This window comes from Poecilia latipinna, unplaced genomic scaffold, assembly GCF_001443285.1.
Source record: "Poecilia latipinna isolate Pla-1442-1.1 unplaced genomic scaffold, P_latipinna-1.0 Scaffold1889, whole genome shotgun sequence".
Lineage (NCBI taxonomy): Eukaryota > Metazoa > Chordata > Actinopteri > Cyprinodontiformes > Poeciliidae > Poecilia > Poecilia latipinna.
In genome coordinates, this window is record NW_015114505.1 from 44,794 (window position 1) to 69,320 (window position 24,527).

At 38.5% G+C, this 24,527-nt stretch overlaps 2 protein-coding genes across 5 annotated transcripts; one reads left to right on the forward strand and one right to left on the reverse strand.

The window, feature by feature from the left end:
- Positions 1 to 870: 870 nt before the first annotated feature.
- p4ha1b (prolyl 4-hydroxylase, alpha polypeptide I b) lies at positions 871 to 12,953 on the reverse strand. 2 transcript variants are annotated; one of them, XM_015015171.1, is made up of 15 exons: positions 12,869 to 12,953; positions 9,550 to 9,632; positions 9,291 to 9,387; positions 8,610 to 8,761; positions 7,776 to 7,913; positions 7,370 to 7,609; positions 7,052 to 7,269; positions 6,791 to 6,967; positions 5,254 to 5,324; positions 3,966 to 4,065; positions 3,771 to 3,824; positions 3,611 to 3,676; positions 2,706 to 2,774; positions 2,330 to 2,426; positions 871 to 1,535 (listed from the first exon to the last, which is right to left on the reverse strand). In XM_015015171.1, the coding sequence occupies exons 1-15, from the start codon at positions 12,880 to 12,882 to the stop codon at positions 1,465 to 1,467; spliced, it is 1,647 nt and encodes a 548-aa protein (XP_014870657.1). In that variant the 5' UTR covers positions 12,883 to 12,953; the 3' UTR covers positions 871 to 1,464. The 2 variants fall into 2 exon arrangements, with proteins under 2 accessions (XP_014870657.1, XP_014870656.1); XM_015015170.1 differs by lacking the exon at positions 5,254 to 5,324 and adding an exon at positions 6,546 to 6,616.
- On the forward strand, positions 12,843 to 24,064 carry LOC106934971 (uncharacterized). 3 transcript variants are annotated; one of them, XM_015015174.1, is made up of 6 exons: positions 12,843 to 12,931; positions 14,666 to 14,793; positions 18,223 to 18,274; positions 19,138 to 19,339; positions 22,470 to 22,770; positions 23,430 to 24,064. In XM_015015174.1, exons 3-6 carry the CDS (start codon positions 18,249 to 18,251, stop codon positions 23,834 to 23,836), a joined length of 936 nt encoding a protein of 311 aa, XP_014870660.1. In that variant the 5' UTR covers positions 12,843 to 12,931; positions 14,666 to 14,793; positions 18,223 to 18,248; the 3' UTR covers positions 23,837 to 24,064. The 3 variants fall into 3 exon arrangements, with proteins under 3 accessions (XP_014870660.1, XP_014870661.1, XP_014870658.1); XM_015015175.1 differs by lacking the exon at positions 14,666 to 14,793 and having other exon boundaries at positions 12,844 to 12,931; XM_015015172.1 differs by lacking the exons at positions 12,843 to 12,931; positions 14,666 to 14,793 and adding an exon at positions 17,610 to 17,875.
- The last annotated feature ends 463 nt before the right edge of the window (positions 24,065 to 24,527 follow it).

A 24,527-nucleotide genomic window follows, 5' to 3' on the forward strand; every position in this document is an offset into this window, starting at 1 on the left:
ACTGTGTTCCCCCCGCAGGGGAACGCCCACCCCCCCTTGGGTAAAATGGAAAAAAAAAAAAAAAAAAAAAAAAAATACCTTGTTCACACTTCAACTGATTTTTTTTTATTTCGTTGTGCCCTCAAGGCCCTAGGAAAAATATAAAGATATCAGAAACTGCAGTTATGCTGAATGTTATGTCATGTCACTCTACCTTCCCTTAAACGTAAGGGAAAGTAGACCCAACCCTCAATTCCTGAAACAAAAGACAGAATTTATTTTTCTGTCAGTAAAAGGTGTTTATTATAGAAAAGACATTTAAAAGATGGCTTGGGACATATAAATAAAAAGCATCTCTGGAAAATCCAAATATTTTCACACTTACAGACATACCACAATCAGTAAAAAAAAAACAAACAAACAGATTTTATGACTGTGACGGTTAGTGTTTGTTGCCTTGCTCTTATTTACTTAATAACAGCTGATAATTATTGATTTTGCATCAAACTTTATACAGGTGACTAAACACCAACTTGAACTCATGAAACAGTACAACAGACCACAATGGAGTGTATGCAGATGGGATTTTGCATGACTTTATAAACACGCCTCGTTTATGCACAACCTCATTTATAACTTTTAGAGTGAAGTCACAGTGTAAACACTGGGGGAAAAGCTCGGCAAATAGCATAATGTGCGTCATGCGATAAAGTACTGCATAGATTTAGCAAAAGATGAAAACTTTGCTCTGAATACCCCTTCTACCAGTGACACAGGGCAATTTTTGTTTGCTCGTGCACCATCTAAGGTTTTTCATTAAACACTGTATGAAGTTTAAAAATGTTCGAGATTTAAAAATGAAAATTCAGTGAACCTACAAAAGTATGACACTTTACAACTGCTACAATTTTTTTTTTCTGTTTTTTTTTTACTGAACTGATTAAAACGTTACAGTTTCCAAAAACTCTAAGGGCCTAGGGTCACGTCAGTCAAACAAAATAATTCAAACAGTCCACATAAAAATGTGAAAAAGGAAAAAAAAAAAAATCCTTTACCATTCAATTTAAAGAGAGGGAAACTGGCCCCTGCAGTCACAAACTGAAGGATAACCTCACCACAGAGAGCTGGAGTTCACTCAGAGTGCAAAGAAAGACTCATGGGAGTGAACAGAACTCGAGTGTTTCTCAAAACCAATCCGACGACCCTAAGAAAATGTTATCCGTCACGGCGACGCGGACGCTGTCCAGGGGGCTCGATGTTATCAAAACAATCTCCGGGCTTGCAGACAGAAAACAGGTGAGAAGCAGAATCGACTGTTTGCCGACAGACAGACAGGGAGGGAGGAAGGGATCCATTTGGACCCCATGGATCATCTGTGACGTGTTTGCAGTGTTCTCTGGTCCTCGGTGGTTTACAAGAATGAGGCGAGGGGTAAGGGATTCGATAGGAAGGGTTGTTTTTTTTTCTTTAAAAAAAAAACAAACATTATTCAGTTTCATTCAGGCCGCAGGGTCGCCGCCACTCCTGACCTCGTTCGTGGATCCACTTGTTTGATACTGGAAGACAGAAAAATAGAATCTTGAGAATATTCTAGTTAGTTAGTTACTTTATTCTCGCAAACGTTTACATACTCTTTGGTGTTTTTCTCATTAGCTAATGTACTACAAAAATGTTTCAACCCATTTTTTTGGGGATTTTATGTGAAAGAAGGTGCAAAACAGTAGGTGAAGTGAAAAGCTAGCACTGAAATTCAACCTGAACACATCATTCCCACTGTGAAACATAGTGGTGGCAGCATCATACTATGGGGAAACAGGACTCTCCTGGGCGAAAATCACTTCTAGAAGGACAGCAATCTTAAATATAACGCCATAACTTCAATGAAATAGTTTAAAAAAATACATATATTCATATGGTAGAATGGCTTAGTCAAAGCTCAGACCTAAATCCAACTGACAGTCTCATGCAAAACTAAAATTGCTGTTTACAGATTCTAATTATCCAACTGGACTGAATTTGAAGTATTTAACAAAAACAAAGAGGCATTCCCCAAAATGATTGCATCTTTTACTGTCGCGCACCTGGCAAGATTTTTAGTTGTAACACAAATTCTTTCGGGTTCATTATTATCCACTAGCTTTTTTCGATCAGTCTCATAAAATGCGGGAAGGTGCAGAAAAGTTAAAGCAGTGTAACTATTTCAGCAAAGCAGCACCCCATATGTACATTTACAATTCAGACAATGCTAAGGACCCAAATGAAGAAGCAGAAAATCCAAGCCTGAGGTATGAAGGCTAATCCTGCGTGTCATAATGTAGAGCCAAGGTTGAACTCCGGAAGAGGAACTCACCCCACTTGTTGCCCACTAACACCGGACAGGCTGCATGCCTGGTGCTATAGTCTCCTTCCCCGCTGGCAAAAAGATTGTACCAGAACACAGCGGTACCCTGCAATCAGTGGTAGATGTTAGCGGCAACTCTCCATCCGTACGAATCTGACTTAGCATGGTTTCATCTCACACATCCACTCTCAATTTAAAAAAAACAAAAAAACAGCTATTATTATCTACATAATTTAGAAAGAACTGTGCATGCTACTAATCTCAAAGCCATTTCGTGTTTATTACATCTGAATGTCTAAAATTGCTTTGACAAACATATGTGGTATTTTATAATCCAGCTAAATCGATTATGTTACAAGTAAATAAAGTGTTAGTGTGCCGTTACCTTTTTAGGCCAAACAGCTGCACCTACATCTGGAAATACTGTGGCGCCCCCTGCAGTCACATCGCTCATCTGCAACAGATAAAGTAAAGAAAAAAAATAAGCTGCTGACAGGTTTGTTGGCCCAACATCGTTCTCCAGTCCCACTGGGTGATCCAGAGGTGCTCCTGCATCAGAGCGGTCAGAGCAATGTTTATTTATGAATTACATATGTGGACATAAGGTCAATACTATTATTATTTTATCTATTTGATATGTGAGAAATTATTTCTAAGCTACAGTCAACTACTAATGCTAGTGATTAAGTTTTGCTGTTTCATCAAGATTGTTTTCAGATATTTGCCACTAAAATGTGAACAAATAAAATACCGTAAAACAAGTCACTTTGTTACTTACTAAAAGTTTTTCAGATGGTTTGTTTTAATTAGAAATTAATTTAAGTCCCATACTTATTTTTTTTTACATATTTATAGACTTATTCAGAAAATCTATTAAATTTCATGCACATTTTATGAGTTAATTGAAAGAACGCTGCCAATATTTCAACAGTGAACTACCAATTTATTATTTGGAAATGTTTCTCTAATGCATATCTGCACTGCACCAATGAATATTATCACATACTTTATTTTATTGTCTATTAATTAATTATTTCAGTCACTTAAACATTAATAGGTGATTGTCAACCTACTAAAGGTGCATGCTTGCACTTTTCATGCTATTGAGAACAAATAAGACTTCTAACAAGCATCATAATAATCAAAAACAGACGTACACCACATTGCTGGCACATTATACATAGAAGTGAAAAAACAACAACAACACATGTCTATATGACAACCGGAGTTTTTAACAAAAGCCACTGGTTAACTTAAAGCCAGCCCTGGACTTTGTATGCATTTACTTACATAAAAAAGCCACGTTGCAATACGATTTCCAGTTCCCAGTTCTTTAAACGCATCTGGCTCATCTTTCTGTGGAATTGTCGCACACCAGATGTAATGTCATGTCATGTCAATGCAACTGCTCGAAAACAGAAAATCAACTCTCAACAATTAAAAAGCTTACCCTTCCAAAGTCAAAGTGAGGTTCATACTGCCCTCCAACACCATAATTTGCAACCTATAAAATCAAAGAAAAACAACAAGTCGCTTAAATTGTACACATGCAGGAATAATCATGGGGGAAAAAAATAAAAAATGAAAAAAATCAGGAAGCCTTTTTAAATATTCACTTTTTTATTATTATTATTTTGGGTTTTACCTGGAGTTCTTCTGCTGTGTCCATTTCCAGACCTGTAATGGCTTCAATCCTCTCATTGATCCTTTCAATCACAGGATCCTCGTAGCCGGTGAGCCAAGCACTGCAACAATGGAGGCAGAGCAATTTAGATTGAGGACGTTTTTTGTTTGTCGTGGGATACACATTTGTCCACTAGATGGCAGTAGAAACTTTTTCAGTAAAAGCAACAAATTCATGCCATGCTTGAAAACATGCATGGGAAAAAACATTAAAAAAAAGCATGTGTGAATAAACTAGAAACATGGAAAGAGCCCAAGGATCTCCAGTCAGCTCAGGGTGCAGGTTTGTGCACTTTTGTGGTGTGGTTGAGCACCACAGAGAACAGATTTTTTTTAGGATTATGCTATTAGTGTATATATATATATATATGTCTACTAATGTTAAGTTCAGCGTCTTAAATGAAAATTTTAAATTGTCGTTTTTATGGAAGAAGCAGTAAAATCCCATAATGTCCACATCAAACCAGCCATGCTACTAACAATGGAGTTTCCACAACAATAAATTCCAGCTCCTAAAATAAAGATTTGCTTTCAGACATGAAAAACGGCATTCCCGTTTGGAAGGGATGGATTTAAGCAAGTCACGTCTGACAAAAAAGAAAAAGAAAAAGAAAAAGCCTTCCATCCGCTCCTCCGGCTCATCGCTAACCGAATCTACGACGGCGTGCTGACTCACACGTAATGCGCAGAAAAACCATCAAAGTGACGCCACACCCTCACATCCATGTGTGCTGACATTAACTACCGGGAGCAGTAAAACCAAAGTGATGTGGGGGTTCGAGTTGGCTGCTGGGCCTGCTATATTTAGGTCTGGATACAAATTTCAGAAAACATTGCTAAAATAGTTCAGATGAGATAACTAGCATTTAGATTTGCAATTGAGCATTTCATGTAATCCAATCCATGGCCTTGAAAAATGACTTCACCTCAGTGAAGCTAACAAAAAATGAAAATCTAAAATTAAAAAAAAAAAACTGCACTGCTGCACCACCGCAGCCATGGTGGCATGTTATGACTTCCTGTATGGGAAAAGGCTAAAAGGCAAGAAATAACAGTTCAGCGAATCATCCGCAGGGTTTAATTATCTTGGCTTAAACTAATTGTTTGCACCAATAATAATTAAAACCTGTTTATTGTTAGTTTTCCATCTAATTATTTGCATTTTCCCTGTGCAAGGTCAAACAAAGCCAGCCATTAGACAATGACAAAGCGGGAGCTGGATGAGGACCTGCTGACCTGTGACCCCTTACCTCTTGGAGACTCTGTATTGGGCTGTGGTAAGTTTCCCCGTTTGAGGGTCATGCACCGTGGCTCGCCTTAGCTATGGCAGTTCCAGAGGACACAAAGGAGTAGAGGAAATAAAAACGGGAAGAGGAAGAGAAAAAAAAAAGAGGACAGACAGAGCAGGACGAATGAAATGGAAAGAGAGAGAGAGAGAAGAAAAGCAGATGGAGTCACTGGTTGTTGATGTTATTAAAAAGAAAAAGCAGCAGAGTGCTCCATACTGGACTTCTAGATGTTGTTTATAACAATCACATTGATCATTTATTCATCGACTGCCTGTGATGAACCGCATGTGGGACAAAGCAACTATGTTAATACAAACTAGCAGAAACGGTAACACATTTTCCTCTCCGGTCAGCATGTTGTGTTACCTTTCTGAAGCAGACCCCTGAGCTGGAGAGCGCCCCAATAGTTTAAAATGAACAACTTCAGCTAGCAGCGCTGATACAACTTGATACAATTTCTTTGTCAATCAGTAATGGTCGACTGATATGTTTGAGGTGCCTTGCAAAAAGTATTGAAACCTCTTGGACATTCCCAGTTTTGTCTCACATTACAATCGTAAACCTTTGTGTGTCTTATTGGGATTTTATGTAGCAAACCAACACAAACCACAGCATATTTGAGAGGTGAAAGGAAAGGGATTCAAGGTTTTAAACTTTAACGCAAACAAAATTCGGAGAAGTGTGGCATGCATAATATTACGTTTAAGTGGACTTAAACTTAGAGCCAGAGTTGCAATTAAATTGTGTGTTTTAAAGTGCTTGTGTCAAAATGGACTAGCTAAGAAGAGTACAGACCGAAATTCAATTAAGAACTTGTGACTGTTCAGACTTTCTCCTTTCAACTTGATTATTTTACAAAAAAAATAAAATAAAATAGACAAAAACATTCCAGATGACCACAGCTAGTGGAGACACATCCCATAAGGCTGTATTTGTAAAAAGAATCAACAGTCCTGCGTTATTTTTGTTCCACTTAGCAATTTTATGTTTTTTTTTTTGTGTTGGTCTAGCACTTAATAACCCAATAAAATACTCTGAGGTTTAGGGTTATGATGACAAATAAAAGGAGCAAGAAATCATTTTACAAGGCACTGCTGTATAAATGTATTCTCATTCTGCGTTCAGCTCAAGAGCCTTTGACCTTTAACAAGGCAGCAAAGTGGAGCTCTGGACAGGCCAAAGAAGAAATCGGATGCGTTTTCAAGGGAAGGAATAATTCCCCCAAAGCTCTGTCCTGCGACCTTCCGTCTTACCTTTTGCTGATCCTGTAATGGGCCGTCTCCAGAACTCCAGTGACAGGGTTGGAGATGGTTGCCCTGCGCAGCTGTGAAGCCAGGGACATGATTTAACCCCCAACAAAGAGGCAGACAAGCATCTTTCTCGGATGCTTGTCTAAACCCGTCAAACCGGCCTCGAGACTTTAGCCTGCCACCCCTCAACATCCGAAATCACAAACACGCCGCTGAACAAGCGCTCCTCTGCTCAGAGAGTTACTCACTCGTGGTTTTGCCAGTTGCTTGACTTTCTCGATTTCTGCGTCGGAGATGATGTCAAGGTAGCGGACGATGTAGGGGCGGTCCCACTCGTCTTGCTGTTTGACCGGCGCCAGCACAAACCTGGGGTGGTGATTGTTGTCAAAGTATCGACAGAACAGCCGGCTCTGTCTGCGCGGGGTCTGGTGGCGAGATTGGGAATTAAACTGGAGTGGCAGATAAAAGCGAGACGCCGTCTCGTTATTTCTGCTGCTTTTCTTCCTCACCATCTTGAGGCCCTCCCCTCGACAAAGCATCTCATACTTCTTCCTCTCTGGGATCATAGAGAAGGAGTTCTTTTGCTTCTTTTGCTTCTTCTTTTCGCTCGTGTCTCTCTTGCCACGCTCCTCTTGCGTCCGAGCCGTTTCCTCGGCAGCTTTTCTCTGCTTCTCCAGCTGGAACTCGAAGTACTTCAAGTTGCCCTTGGCACGCTGGTGCTCCGGGTCTGAAATAGTGGCCAGAAAATGGCAGCGACGATGACGCTGTCACCGTAAACAGTTCACTGGATTCAATTCAATTCCCCACTACGGTTGACGGCAACTTACCCAGTTTGAGCAGCCTCAAGGTGTACTCCAGCGCTCGCTCTATTTCCCCCTGCTGGTAGATGGCATAACTCAGGTAGTCCAGAACCGTCACCTTGTCTATGGTGGACTCCTCTCCCTCGTCGAGCTGTTTCAGGGCCTGCGCCATCCACAGCTCTGTGTGGTAATAATCGGCGTCCGAGTAGGCTATTTTACCCAGCTCGTAACAGTCCTCCACTGTCATCTGGCTCTTGTGCTTCACGCCTGGTGAGCAAATAAAAGGACAACAATGATGCCAGGGTGCAAAAAAAAAACAAAACAAAAAAAAAGACACTGGGTGCTGTTTAAACAACAAATAAACTACCAAAAGAAAAGAAAAAACATTGAGCCCGGTGCTAAATGTAACCATTTACTGAGGCAACAGTTTTACCAGGAAGATTTCCTGTGGAGATGGTGTTGGCGTCGAGCTTGTAGGTGTCTTGTAACCGGAGAAGAGCTTTAGCCGCTCCAGTCTGGTCCTCCTCTGTGGGGAAGTACTGCCTCTGGATGGTCAGGTTGGAGATAAATCCTGCAAGAATTGCAAACATCAGTATTTTAGAGGCGTATGAATCCAACAGCAATAGCACTGAATACTGCTATGGAGTTTTGGTGACTGCAGTGAGCTTTGGAGTTTTTTTCTGGTGGCCTTACTATCCTCCTCGTTGTGCAAAGTGAAACGAAAAAACATAGATCCTCGACCAGCCTTAATTGTCCAACCTCTAGTGTTTTAAAACCTCCGATTTATTTCCAAGTTTAAGTGAGAAACTATTTTCTTTTCGCTGTTTACTGACTTAAGAATGTCAATACACAATTGGCGTACTTGAATGACAAGTTGTTGGTTTTTTTGTCTTTCCCATTTTGAAGGAATGTCAGATGTCTTAAAAGCTGATAAATCTGGAATCAACTGAAACAAATAAGATACAAATTACCAGAAATGTTCAATTTTAAGTATTTTCTACAGATTATAAACATGTCAATAATTGTGGAATTTGTTAAAATGTGTCATTTTGTCCACTGACTAAATCTAAAGATTGGATTTTTCTTATTTTTCCCAATGTGAGAACATGCAACTGAGACAACAGGCACATTTTGTTTGACAGATCTTTAGAGAAAGTTTCAATAAATGTGGACGGCTCAAATATGAACTTTTCACGCTAGAACTTGTCAATTCCAGTGTTAACGTGAGAGCTAACTGTGAATGCCAGCACTTCTCAGTTGTCCATACCATCAGTCGTGTCACTAAGCACAAGACTCTCCAGGTCCCCCCACTCTGTGTTCAGCCTCTTCATCAGTTTGAAGGCATTGACGGGATGACCCAAAAACCCTTCTGGGTCTTGTGTGGCTGTTGCTGTCAAGGAATCCAACTTGTCGGCCCACCTGCCATGAAAAACGACAACACAGATCAAGAGTACTGATCGGAAACGATGGGATTTTGCACCGGAGGTGTTCTAAAAACGCACAACCGTTTCTGAACTTCGCAATAAAAGCGACATAGAGTTCAATGCGACACATGACGGAGCAAATATTCCTCAAAATTGGTTTTAATCTCTAGTTTACTATACTGATCTTCTCAGGGTGAGTCTTCTTATTCAGTCAGAAAAAAAGTTTGTTTAATTGTTGGATGCAAATCAAAGCTCTTGCTCATCTCATAGCATCTCATCCTCTTGGAATTTAGCTCATTTTTCTTTGTCGTTGAGGTTTTGCACCTGCGAGTCCTTGTTGAATGTGTTTGACCTGCAACAAAACAAACCGTACAAAGCATACTGACATTGAAAGTAATTTCTCGAAAGACTGTAAATGTATCTGGTGACAATGGAGACTTTGTGCCCTGTCACGTGAAATCTTTTCTGTTTTTAACAGCTCATAAAAGTGCTGTGCAGTTTGAATATTTCGATCCGATTCTCACCGCTTGACCCGCTCCAGTTTGTTCTCCTCCGCTCGGATGTAATCCTTCAGAGACGTGACGAGGTCCTTTTCAGTGTACAACAGATCTGTCATCTGGCCTGAGTGGCAACAAATCAGCAGAACCGGCATGGGTTACACACTGCATCACTGATATCGTCTTTTCATGATTTGAAAGGACTGCAAGGCTTCACTGTTTGCTTCTGGACTCGGTTAAATCGGATGATCACAGGGATCAGTTTTGCACGGTGTGTGTGCTGTACCTATGGAGGTGAAGAAATCATTGTGGGCTGAAAGTGACTGCAGGCAGCTCAGCAGCAACAAACACCAACATGGCAGCTCCATTCTGAAAGAGAACGGGATATGTCCTTTGGACAAATTCGACTGAAGCACAACCAGACTGATGGAAAAAAAAGCAACTGTAATTATCGTTTTTTTATATAATCTAAAAGTTCTTTATCAAAGTTGATTCCTGATGTGCAGATTAGAAATTTTCACTCAATCAGGCATCAGAAACTTTCTGTCCTTGCAGATGATCCTCAAGATTGCCTGACCTACTACATTTGATCTCACTATTATTATAATAAGGTAATGTCATTTCCCTTTCCTCCCTTCAGTGCTGGTCCATCTGATGCCATACGATGTATAACATCAGATGAGATAAAGTTTAAGTCACAGATTGTATTACTAGATCCCATTTATTTAAAAAAACAAACATCTCTTGTTCACTGAGTTAAAAACTTGAGCCTACTTGCATGACTATGGAATTTTTTGCATTTGCACTTTTAGGTTTTCTGTCAAAAATAGTTTTTCTTTCTGTGTTTTAGAGTATTGTTTTTCCTTCTTGTTGTTAAATAAAGATTCTTTTCTGAAGTAATTATCTCAACATCAAGGTAAAAAATCCTTGCCATTAACTAAAGAAAATACAAGTTTTTCAGTGGGAATGAGCTGAATATTAAAATGAGAATGACAAGTGACACTCACATTTTGATACACAAAACAGTCAAACGGTTAAACCATAAACGCTTCTGTTTCACCCTAAAAACACAACCATGTCGGAGACACCAAAATAAGTCTGTGTTTGGTGCCAACAAGTCTGGTTTTGGCTTTAGATTTTGGACAAGGTTTCAATCCAAGAAGTCACTGTGCCTGTGTAGGATGGAGCTGCATTTTCTCTTTTAACCCCACATTTAATAGAAAAGGAACACATAAAAGATTGGAGGGAAGAATTACTCATTACAGATCTAAACTTAAACCCAGATAGAGACTATATTTTATATATATATATATATATATATATATATATATATATATATATATATATATATATATATATATATATATATATATATATATTGTCCTTTATACGTTTTTATACGTTTCAGTGAAGTAAGAAGTAAGAAGTAAGGTCACCAGTCTACTGAGAGAGCAAAGAGTAACACACCCAAAACACACACTTGCACCTTTGGGCTATTTGTGAGGGCAAATGAGTGAAAGAGAATCCACAGAGGCATGCGAAAGGCTTACAACAACACAGACAGTCTGCACAGTTGAGGTTTACACTGGGAACCTCCTACCTAAGGTCCAACCGCTGTGCCAGCTACTATGGAGATAAAGTGAGATCACTTCTGCTCTGCTGAGAATCAAACTGGAAGTAGAGTGCAGGTTCAGACAGGCTCTGACTTTGTCCTCACTTGAAAAAAAACAAATGAATTGTGGGATTTTAATTTAGGTCAGCAGCATGCTGCAACGACAAACTAAAAAGATATTCAAACAGCTCCCATTTAATCAAAACTGGCAACACGCATAAAAAAAGTATTGCTGAAAACTAATACTGGTTATTATCCCCAAAGCACCAGAAACCAGAAATGGGTGAATCTTTTCATAACTTTGGGAAGTTACATAGAGACTCTCCTCTGACACAGCAAATTTATTTTCCGGCCACTTTTTCTATTCTTTCTAGCACGGTCTCCACTTCTGCTTTTGAAAGAAAAACACAGCAACAACGGATTGTGAGCAACAGTTCTTTGTCTACATTATTTGGCATTTTGTGAAATGCAAAATCAGATTAATTAAAAAAGAAAAAAAGAATCTATGTTATGAAGTAACATAGATTAAAAACAAACACTGATGAGCACAAGATGAGCACTTCAAGTAACTTTCTGTATTTTTTTGGCCTACAATATGCAAAACAAATATACTGGAGTGAAAAAATGATTATACAGTTCACTGTCAGCCTTAGATTTTGACTTATACTATATTCCATTAGTCATAAAATAATTGGAGCGCATCTGAAAATATAGGAAACTGGCATTAATTTTTTTAAATATATATATAAAAAAAAAACATTTTGTTTTCAGTTGTGCTCCAATAATCTGTAGCCAACCAACGAAGTAAGTAAATAAATTAATAAATATGCTCAAAAAAATTCATTCAGAAAAATATTTTTAAAAAATTCTAAAAATAGATGTTTCTCCAAACGTAACTGTCCATCCCTAAATTAAAAAAAAACCTGTAGATTTCGACACATTTATTATGCAACCAAATCTAATCTAATGTTGTATAAAATTCATATTGATCATTCCATTCATATAATCTTTCATCCAGCAGTTATTAATGTATAATCCCTGAAAATTACAATATTTCACATCAGAAACTGTATAGTACACAATAAATAAAAAGCATACTTTTAAATTGCCAATTGTTGAACAGCAACCTCAACAAATATATATTTTTTCCTACCTCACTGCTGTTTTCACACTAAATACTGATAAAATATTTTATTTTTTAGCTGCATGTCTTTTAATCCAAGGTGTTTTTAATCGTGGCAGAGAAACTTCCTTACAAATATCTCGTTTTACTTTTATTCTATAGTCATGCTGTAAAAAAAAGAAGAAAAAAAAACAGCAAAGGATGTGGATGGGAAAGGATAGGACTGCCACGTCTTCGCCCCTCCCCTCCGTGGAAACTCGTGTGCGGACTAAAGTCCCTCCGATGGAGCTATACCTGCTCAAAGCCAAACTGCAATCTACAAACCAACAAGAATCACTAGTTCACGGTCAATCTGTGCTGTAGAGATTAATTGATTTATTTAAGCAAGATGCTTCACTGCTCGTATTTATTTTATTTTATTTTGTTGTTAAATATTTTCCATTTTGACAGCACCAATGATGTACTTCCACTCCAGTATGTCGCGTTGTAGAAAATGTATTTAGATTATTATTATTATTTTAAATTCAAATAAAACAATGCAAAGTGAAGGCAGCAGTAGCATCCCACGCTACATTGCATAGGAATGCCATAACTAAGCCAACGACAGAACTACGCACGCTTTTCGCTTGTCTCCTGTTTGCCAGGTTGTTATTTTGTATCTATTTTAGCTCCTTCCGGCTGTTATTGCAGATCTCTGGGGGTCTTAGCTTTCAGTTAAATGCTTAAACGCTCCGCGCTAACACTAGTCTGGGTAGATCACGCAGCCTTCAGCTGTGAACTAGAGAATAACTATATAATGTGCGTACAGGCCTTTTTCTCCGTCTCTTATCTGACCTAGGAGGCTGTATCTTATCTGCAGGCTGTATTTACCTCGTCCAGAGCATCCCAGTAGCCAGCAGGAGAACCGTGTCCTCAGCCGCTGTGTCCTCTGAAGTAAGTCTCACTTCCTCGGGAAGGACTCGCTGAATTAACGGGGGGGGATAAGATCCTCCTCTCTGTGATGTTCCGGCGAACTGTTGGCTACTTGGACGCCGGGGCTGGATCTCTGGGAGTCTCGGCCTGAATGCTACGTGCAGGCTCACATGCGTACAGTTTTGTGATCATTTTTTTTTTTTCGGGGGAGGGGGTAACAGGGGGTGTCCTGTGTAAAACGATAGGGAAGTTGTAGCTTTTTGAGCTTAAATCCACAGTGACACGACCGCAAAAGGTTTTGTTGAGTGCAGTCTCCTAACTAACGCCACGCTTCTGCCACGTATTAAAAACGTCTGGGGAGGCAAGAGTGATCATGAAAGTACAGTTTTCACACCTAAAAGCGGATTTAAGATGACGTTTTCTACTCATTACATTTTCATGGAGGTTGTGTGAAGTTTGGGATATGAAACTTTGGCAAACTTTTACCCTATTTTCACCTGCAATCTCTGCTTTTCACATACTAGAACATTCCTCCCTGCAGTGTCTGGAATGCTGCTTAAATTCAGCAGGGTGGAGCCAAGAGCAGCTGTGTGTGATAAACTGATTACTCTCATTTCTTAGTGCACTGTGTATTAGTTATACGCCTAGTGCATTCTACACAGGCATGTAAATGTTTACTAACCATAATAAACAGTGGCCGTTTTTGCTGGAAGAGTATATCTTATCTTAAAACAGTGTGTTATGCTACGTTCAAATAGAATCTCGGCTACATTTTGGACTGCAGTTTGGACATGCAATCCAAAAATGGAGCAACATTTTTGGACTGCATGTTACTCCAGTCCAAAAATACTGGACGGTGCCCTGTGATGGACTGAAGACCTGTCCAGGGTGAACCCTTCGTCTTACCCAGTGACATCTGGAGCACCAGCCCCAAGAAGCAATCCTGCAAGGATAAGCAGCGACAGACAAAGATGAATGGACAGATGGATTGTGGTGTTTATTGAGATAAAAAAAAAAATTAAAAATGGCATCCCCTTACAAAATACAAAATGCACTTAAACTCACCTTTGCTTATCTTTTTAACCATTAGCCTGGAATCTGTCTGCTTGGAGCTAGCATGTTTTCCCTTTGTAGGTTAGATTGATTTGTAGGGCTGCAACAATAAATCAGCCCTGATCATTTCCTTAAGTTTGGGGGATCGGTGATCAACCCATACTTAAATGATGTTAACCACCAATGTTATTTACCTCAGGAAAGGAGGCAAATAAGGATATGCACCCCAAAACCCTGTTGGTTAGAGCCTCTCCCTGTGTTTTGTTTCGGGGTAGTCAGTTTAGTTCAGAAAGATTTTAATGTTGCATTCCCCGAGTCAAGTCACGCCTGTATAGACATCGTCAGAGGTCAATTTTCAGACTTACTTGGAATCGAGGTCCCAGCTCTTAAGAAAGAGTGGAGAGGCACAGAATCCACATTAAAGTCCAGTGTCCAAGTCAGTGATAGTTTCCTCCACCTTGTTGACTGCACCCTTGTGGACAGAGAGCCGTAATGCATTGATGAAAAACTGACACATTTAAGGCACTATGAAAACAGAAATCTGTGCAATATTTGATGTTGAAGTCCAGAACCAAAACTTTTCATACACTCTTTCAAAATCAGTAGACCCTCATGATATTCAGTATCAATTTGCTTTTTCTAATTTTATATAAAGATTGCACAGCTCATTTAAAACAAAATTCTGAGTGTCTTTCCTTTCAGCTGCCACTAGATGTCATCCACGAAGAGCTGGCAGATTAGAGTTCTGTGTTTCTGTAGCAAACACCCACCAGGGCTGCTCCACCAGGATCTCCTATTGCTGAGGCACACCCTTTAAAAGAAACATTAAGGTTTGGTGATGCACTAACAACATAGACACGTGTGTGTGTGTGTGTGTGGTGTGTGTGTGTGTGTGTGTGTGGGTGTGTGTGTGTGTGTGTGTGTGTGTGTGTGTGTGTGTGTCTTTCCCCCCTTAGAGTGTTTTCTTTTCTGTGGAGCTTATTGGATGACTTCATGTATTAACCGTGCTAATCAAATAAGCTTGACATACATAGAGGTCCTTCCAGGATTTATATCAACGAGGGGGGGGCCCCCCAGGGCTTTTTTTTTTTTTTTTTACCACTCGGTTTAAATAGCTGGGTGAGAGTTCACCCAGAGTGAGAGTGAGAAGAGTGCATTCAACAGAATTAATGCTGGTTAAGTTGCTGGTTCCGTTTTTAATATGTTTAAGTTGGCAGTCCTATAAGCAGGTAAAGCAAGCCATGTTTGTTCTGCTTCTGCTTTTTTTGTTTTAGATTGTATTTTATGTTGACATGTTTGGTTTGGTTTCATGCCAAGTTGAACAAAATTACACTTTCGCTCCCGACACTTGTCTGCATTGTGTCTGTTACAAATGCTGTTCAGTGTTGAAGGGAGCCACTACATGAAGTGAAATTTTTTGACAAACAAAAAAAAAAGAAAAAAAGAAAAGTGTTTTCATAAAGACTTTGAGATGGAGGTCCCATTCTGCTGTCCTTTATTAATACTCTCTTTTCCCCACCTCTGACCTGCCAAACTGTTTGCGCCTTACATCTAGGATTTACTGTAAGACCCCCACAAGATTAGTTTGTTGTCTGGACCTCATCTTTTGATCTATTTTCAAGCCTGTGTGTGGTTTACATCTGCATTACTATATCTGCTAGGCGGATTGAATTAAACTCGTTGCAGCTGGTGATTTTCCTTTTACTGCCATTGCCTCGTGACACAAAGACTGTACATTAAACACCTTATGTTCTGTTAATAAATAACTATATGGCTGCTGCTTGAGGTGCTTATGTTTTTAATTATCTCTCAATCACTAATTAATGCTGCTTTGAATTTTTATTACTGAAGTGGTTAAAGTCGCTCACTGCAGCCACTGTTTGCCCGAACAATGATAATGAGGAGTGTAAGTCAGATGTTATGTGTGTAAACAGCTAAATCACTTCAATTGATCCTGTACTGAGAACCGACTCTTCCATCCATGTGTTGGTAAAATAAATAAATAAATAAATAAATAAATAAAAAACAATTGTTGGTCAATAAAAAAAGAAAAAGAGTTAGTTGTTACGCACGACAATGAAGCCTGACATAAACAATAGGCATAATGACTGAAAGGGTCAACTTTGGAACTGCTAAACATTACTTTAAAACAAACTAATGTTTCTGTTTTTATTGGCATTTTATTGCCCTTATGCATATGTAACTTGAGAAGACAAAGGGCAGAAGGAAAGGGAAGTCATTCACCTGGGGTTGGATATTATACTTGGGACTCCTGCGTCGAGGACTAGCTCCCATTTACAGTGTGACTATTCTATCACTGAGCCATGTACTATGTGCTTAATAGTTTAAAGTCGTTTTATATTTTCTTCTCTGATTGTATTGTGTTTGCTACTAGCTTACATTTTACAACAATTGCTTTGTTTTTTGTTTTCTTGTGTTTACTAATATAGGTTTAGTTTTTTGTGTCTGGTGTTTTCCTCACTAAGAGACTTTGCTGGTTCAATTCTTCTCATTTTGTCGTCTGTCTGTTCCCCACAGTCCCTACAAGAAAGAGTGAAATCGGCTGATTAATATCACATTGTATATTTTTTTCTTTAACAGTATTTTTACAAGGTTTGTTTCTTTCTAGTTAATTATCTTAATAATTTATCACCATTCTAGACCTTTTGAAAGCGTGTCTTGTTTCTAGTTTACTTCCTTTTTGCATGTTCTGTCCCCATTCATTTTTCAAAGTATTTTCAAGACTTAAAACCAGCTATGAAAATACTAATAAAAGCGTAAAAATGTAATTAAAAAAAAAATACAATATCAATTTATTGAAAAAGGAAAATAAAAGAAAACAAAAAAAGAATAAGTGACGCTAAAGAACAGAACTGCTAAAGAACTACAAAAATGAAAACAAATTCAATTTTGATCAAAAGTAGCCAGTGGGTGTTATTGAGCTATTATATTCAGAGGGTCAATATTAATTCTTTGATTCAGCAGTTGTCTTCATAAAAGCTGAGTTTGGGCTTCATTATCAAGGCATTACAATTGTTTTATGTGATGTCCAAGTTAAGTGAATCTCTGTGTTTGCCCGTATTTATTTGTTTTATTCTTGTTATTCTCACACTTATGAGTAGGTCATTTTAAGAGATTAATATGATTAATTGCAACCTGTTACGTGTTTAAGCCTTAAACAACCACGCATAATGAATTTACATCTGTTGATGCTTTTTCAGTGCTATTTTGAGTTTTGGTGGCTGTTAAAATTAAGTACGACTGTCCCCTGCTGAGCTGGGAGCCACCGGTTGACAATCATACATCAAACAAACAAACAAACAAACAAACAAACAAACATAATAATAATAATAATAATAATAATAATAATAATAATTAATAAATGTTCCCATATTAATTTAAATAGAGAACCATGACCAGCCTCATTAATTTAGTTGCGCATGACTGATACCTCTCTGCAGCTGGTAAGTTAATTGTTGCTAAATATGCCTATAAAAACATTAGATAGAAATCGTTTATAAGACCACAACTCTCACCGCTATCCCACAGAGAGTGAAACTGCAGGTCAGCATTATATTAGCAAGAAAGTCTTAATAAATGTTCGACACTTTATGTGGGTGGTTTGAATATTTCTGCTGGATTCCGAAAAGGTGATCTAGCGAAATGGCCCCTTTAATTACACTGAGACAAACAGAGCGGGGGCAAAGTTCAGCTGAACTCATGATAAAAACGGATGAGGAGAGAAGCCGGAGCTCAGAAAGCAGCATGACGTAATACTAAAGGACACGGCCGCAGGAAGATGCGGAAACAGACACGGAGATAAATAATTCCAATCCTACCTCCGTTATATCGATAGTAAAAATTTGGCGCAACTCGTTTGCTGAATAATGAGTTTGTGAGGAGTTACAAATGGTGAGCAAAACGCGTTTCTCTTGCCTATGTTTGTTTTGTTGTTTTAAAATAGGTACTGTGTAGCTCAGTCTGCATTTAGTCGTCTTTTGCGACGTGAAACGACGCCGTCACACATCTTAGAAACAACTTTAACGTATTGTAAGATGATTTTTGATTCTATATATTGGTTTGAACTTCATGAATGCTCTTCTGTATGATCGATGGACCAGCATTGATTACCTACACTTAGAAACACCCAGCATGATCTCATGATAACCTGACTTGTTTTTGTTGTTCACTGTTCCCTGGAGACTGTATTGCTTTCTCGTGCAAATTCCTCGTTGACTCACTATACCTTTACACAACAGATACTTGCAAGCAACCTCTGCACAGAATGACAAGATGTCTGTTAGGTAAAAGGTAAAGATCCCATTTTCTTCTACTACCATATATCAAACCAGATCTTTATAAAAAGGCACAAAACTTTTTATCACTGTCTGACGCTTATCAGGACTAAACTGTGCCTGTTTTAGGTGAATCAGGATTACCAAACGTATTTGTTAAACTCCAGAAGGATGAGATAAGTATGATGATTTCATCGCTTTCTAAGCTTCTAACTGGGTAATTTGTAGCATTTGAGTTAAATAAAGATGCTCCTGTTATTATATTTTAAGGCAACACCTCAGACACACTGGTTATTTGTAAGACATGATGAGCAAAATCAGAATAAATCAGGCGAGATATAAATGTCTTGTCGACTAATACAATTAAATTTCAAAGTCTGACTGACAAAGAGGGCAGATTGCAAGCCTGAAAACACCTTCCCAGGTGTAAAACGCAAAGGTGTTGGTGTGTTGATGCTAAAAGTACTAAAATAAAATTAGTAACTGAAAAATGTACCTAAATGGTTTACAAACCTGATCAGACCTGTCAGGAGGAATTGGCCAACATTCCACTGAAATATTTACAGAATCTTAAGGAAGAATATCCAAAATATCTGAAACAAGACATACAGTTTGAAACGCAAAAACATTTCTGCATTCAAAATTCTGCCATTTATTCATTTTTGGTAAAACAAAAGCTGACATAAAACAGGCACTGTTTAGCCTGATTGAATGGTGAAAATTAAAGGTTATGTGTCTTTTCAAACATCACCCATAAATATCTGTTTTCCACTGTTTCTTGATTTTATGTGCAAATCTGGAAATTAGGTTAATTGTATACGAGGATAACAATTGTGTGCATGCACATAAAAGCCTGTCTGTAAAACTTCCTGGTTGCAGTTTAAGGAGATGGAGGACTGGATGGTATGTCTCAGCACTGAAGAATCTTTCTTCAGTTCACGCTCTGAAGCCGCTCATTCCCACCTTCTGCTTTGTGGTGGTGATCGTATACGGCCAGGCCGACAAACTCAGGAACTTTGTCGCTGGCATCTTTATCCCGCAGTACCATTACCCGTTCCCTGTTGCTCTCTGCTTCACCCAGGTTAGTAAATGCAGCGTCGCTTTCAAAATCAGTCATCCATTCATTAGCAGGAGAATGTGCTCGCGAGGAGTGGAGCACACCAGGCGAGATTTGCATACTTGTCTATTTCTGCAGAGTTATTTGCATTCTGACATCACTGTATTTGCCTGTGTTGAACTAACATTTCCATTTATATAGACATCAGCATGCAATACATTGCAAAAATAGTTCCACCTCTTGATTAATGGATTTGTTTTTGCCACGCTGCCATCGCAAATGTCAGTGTATTTTATTGGGATTTTATGTGATAAAACAAAGAAAAAAAATTTAATTTACATGATATCACAAGCTTTGTCACTCTAGATAGATTGGATATATTTTTTTAAGTTCTGCCACTAAATTTCAATTGCATTTAGATCTGGACTTTGACTGGACCATTCCAACACATAAATATGCATCCAGCAAAACTATATTTCCTTTTTTTTTTCTATTTGTATGTTTTGGATTGTTGTCCTGCTGAATATCTCTTGCAGCTTTTAACAGACTTTTTGCTGTGTCACATTCTTTCCATTTTTAGACGAGAGAGTAAACTGCCATTACGTTTGCCTACTGATGTTCTCAAAACAAACTGATTTATGCTGAGATTAAATTACAGCATAATTTTTTTTTTTTTTTTGATAGGCAACATATTAAGACAGCTCGGTACGCTGGACTTTCATTGAAGAGTTTAGAGTCGTGCACCACTTTGTTGGTCTTTAGTGTAAAATTCTAACAAAAACTTAAAGCTAGCCCACTAAACACAGAAGCATACTGTTGCCTCTGTGTGCCGGTTTGAAGGACAGAGCAGAGATAGCGCCAAGGCAAAAATGCTTAGTGTTGATTAACGCATGCATGTGATGTTTAACCAAATTATCACGCAACGGACTGACATGAGAATATGACCTCGTTCAAAGGTTGACCACAAAAAACCGCCTGGAATGACAGTCTAAAAAAGTCCACAGATAGGCATCAGGTGTGCTTGTGCAGCAAGCTTAGGAAAGAAATAGGATTACCAACAACCAAAGCAGACTTGCTGATATAATACTTTCCAGCTGTCATTAAAAAATAAAAATATGTCAACCTGCAGTAGAGTCAGCACTTATAAATGTGGAGTTAGCTCTTAGTAATTTCAAAAAGTGCGTATGTTCCTCTTCCACCTTGCCAAGTCCTCAGTATCTTTGTTTATGACTGGCAATCAGATATTTCCATGTTGCCTCAAAGTAATTTTGAGATCAAAATATTTAGCACTGTATTTAGCAAAACAAGTTGATTATGCTTGAGCACAAGCACGTGACATTCTATGACAAAGCAAAACTTGAAGAAATAAAGATGATCAAATCTGGTTGAATCTGCAGAAAGCGAAGCAAAAAAAAAGGGGGACCGTAATATTAGGCTGGATGAAAAAAGGAACATTTTTGTATTTTACTATACAAGCTCAAACATTTAATGTATAATCTTATAAACTCTGAGCTTTCCTGTGAATCAATAGACCAAAATTAAATTGGATGACCAATGTTTCTTAGAATTATTACACGACCGTGTTTCAAGGAACTGACTAACCTCTGACACCTGTCAGCCTTAGACGGTTAGACTACATTTCAAAGTCCAACTGGGTTCCTTGGTCTTGCCTCAGAAACAGCATGATCAATGTCACCCTCGTAGTTTTCCATTAGAATAAAGTCCAGAAATTGGGCAGACCACTGCAAAATGTTAATCTTGTTATTCTGAAACCAGGATGCTGCTTGCTGTTTTAGTGTGCCTGGGGCTGTTTCCCTATTTTTTTAATTGTTTTAAAGTTACCTCTGTAAGTATTTTGATAAGTTAGAAGAGATCTGTAATCCATGATCTCTGGTATGTGCAGGATGGATCCAACGTCATAATATAGGAAATGTTCCCATGCCATGATGCCTGAGCCACAATGCCTCACAGTTTAAAGCAGCTTGAATTCATCGCTTTTATGTTTGTTTGAGAAATTGTTGGTGATTCCTAGACCGTAAAGCAAAACGATCTGCCATTTACCTTAATTTTGTATCCATCGGAAAGGTAGTGTTCTGCTGGTAGTTTCGGATTTTGGTTTCAATTTCGAAGCACTCCTGTTCATTTTAGCTCAGCAGTCTTACCATTTCTTGCTCTTTTTAATATGATTTTCATTTAAGGTTCACTCTGTTTTGGAAAAATATCTGGAACAATCGATTTTATGCCTAGGTTTTCTAGCCAATTGTTGGCTAGAAAACCTAGCCAACAATTGGCAACAAAACCTAGCCATTTAAACCTTTATTAAAATGCAGCAAAAAAATTTAAAAATGAAAGATTTATGTCACACACACACACACACTTAGGCTGAATTTCTGTGATTATTATCAAGAAAAACATGGAAATGCATATTAGAGAAATCTAGTTCTCCTTAATAAAGTAGGTTAACATACGTCAGTGCTCATATATTTGTTTTTTGTTAGTCATTCTTAATATCTGTTACCATTTTTTATTGTTGAACGTAAACTGTTCCAGATATGAGGACCTCTGAATGAGAACGAGTCTTTCAGTTAATGATTTGTTTACACTTAATCAGCCTCATGCATGTCATGAATGGTAGTTTTCATGACTTTATTACATCCACTTTATAAATGATTTGCTTTATTAATGATTCTACTTTTGACCTAACGGGTATTGTTGGACTGCTGTGTTTTGAACTCAACTTTATATTAAAAAAAATGTCACAAAAACATGACATAAGATCAGATATTATTTAACCCAATTAAATCTAAAGGAAAACAAAGCAATTCTATTTTTGTGTCATAATTATATTTTCAATGATGATAGTTGTCCTGGTTTGCCTTGTTTTTCTTCCCAAAATAATCAGCTTATTGATTGAAATGCAAAGTTCGTGACTATGTGTATTCCCCTCACATTTTTTTTTCTTAAACATAAGGCCAAAAATAAAAAAGAAAGGATTTGTCAAAGCAAATTTACTGGCTGTGAAGTTAGCTGTAATTTATTTGTGGGCTGTAAATCATTAATTCTGTCATGTGGACACCGGCTGGTTCTGCTTCTGCTTTTCTTTGAATTGTCATTCCCCTTACAGAGCTGAACATGTTTGCACTGCTCTCCCCAGGTTCTGGTTTCTCTTGTCTTCATAAATCTCCTCCATGCCTTGGGATTGGTGCATCTCAGACCGTACTCCAGATCGCTGGGAGAGAGGCTGCTGCTGCCCACCATCTGTAACAGCTTTCACTCGGTGCTCATGACTTGGACCAAAACAAGCAGCCCGTACGCAAACCTCTTCCTCTTCACTGTTCCTCTGCTGCCTCTGCTGACCCTCGGATTCAGTTTTGCGCTGAAGGTGGCGTCTCCGCCATCGCACCACTTGTCAGTGTTGATTTCTATCCTGAGTGGGATGTTTGTTGTCATCACAGGTAAACTTTAACACACGGCAAAAACTTTCACAACCTTTGAACCTTTTTTGTCACATTGCAGCCACTAATCCCCAACGTGTTTCTTAGGTTTTTTGCAATTTTGCCAAGTGCAACGAAGCGGTTTTATCAGATCAAACAATCAAACAAATAAAAAAGATTCTATTGTCCTATCGCGAAAACCTGTATTGTCAAAAACCAACACTGTAGCTGGCACAGTGAGCAATAAAAAAATCATTTTGGTGAAATTTGGAGCAGTGCCGCAAGGTTGATTGACAGGGCTAAGACCGTCCTCCTGGCTCTGATTGGTTGCTTCTGATGTGATATATTTCTGCAGATTGCTCTAGGTCCACAGGGACAAGGCAGAGGAGCTCAATTCTTTTTCACAGATCACGTGTCTCAAGTTGTACTATCACAACATGATATTTTTAACAAATATGTAAAAAATGTAAATACTGCCTCTTTAATTCCCTCTCTCCATTGGGATTTGTCACACACAATCCCAATAATACACATTGAATTTTGAGAATAATGAGAAAGTGAGACGGTTCAGTTGGTACGAATACTTTTCCTAAGCATTGAATGAAATTGCATAATATCTTATGCAAGATTAAGAGAGGAATTTTATTAATGTAAATCAATTTTTTTTCACCCCTGCAAAGCGTCCAATGGGATTCCTGGTGTTGAGCCTCTGGAGAGCCTCTACGCGCCTCTCGCTTTGATTCTTCACAGCCTTTCGCTGATCAGCTTCGCTAAAGTGTCCGAGTCTGTGCGCCAGCAGCCCTCTGACGTCCAACCCTCTGTTTTTGACATCTACTACGCTCAACTGGTTAACCAGAGTGGAGTCCTGGGCCTCCTGTGGCTTCTGCACCCAGACAAACCCTGGCTGGTGTTGAAAATGAGCAACTGGCGCAATCTGCTCTTCCACGGATACCTGCTCGCCATCGTCCTGCTGGGAATGGTGCTCAACTTCCTGGTCTGCGTTTCTGCTCTCTGCGTCTCCCCACTCGCGGCTGCGTTGCTATATTCGGCGAGGTACATGGTGCAGCCGTTTTTTCATCTTCTGTAGTTCCTCTGCATGTTATGGAATCCTTGTCTGTCTATAAGCTATCACCATTATCAAAGGTTGAAGTAGCAATTCCGAAAAAAAAAAGAAGAAGAAAAATCACACGAAAAACGTGAAAAGGTTTCCGTCAGGTCAAACGTTTAAAATTAATCCGGATAGAATTGTGACTTCTATAATTAAAAGTCTGTCACAGCCAGAAGAAATCTGCCACTAAACTTTCAAACCGAAAAAGATGAAATAAATAACAACACAGCGCACAGACCAAAATTTTGAAGAAAAGCTTTGATGTCCAAGGTTTGATGTTTGATGAGGGTTAAAATTAAGAGACATGTATCCTGTTATGACCACGTTATTTGTTCCTGTATGAAATTAGACAAACTTGGCATGTGAAATGTCTCTCTCTTTTTAATTTGATCTAAACTAACTGCACCAATGTTTATTTTAAATCCCTGTGTCATAATCAGATTAGTTTTGCTGGTTGAAGCTAATGAAAATATGTTCACATGTTGCATGTGTCTGCAAGAACCTGAAGAAAACAGGCAGTAAACTACTTCCTATACAGATTATGGTAAACCTTTGGTACAAAGCAACAAAACTTATTTTTTGTGAAAAGCTGGATTTTTCTTAATTTGAGCCAATTCTTTTAATATTATCATTTTCTTGTGCATCTTTTAACATATTTGAGCAGTATTTA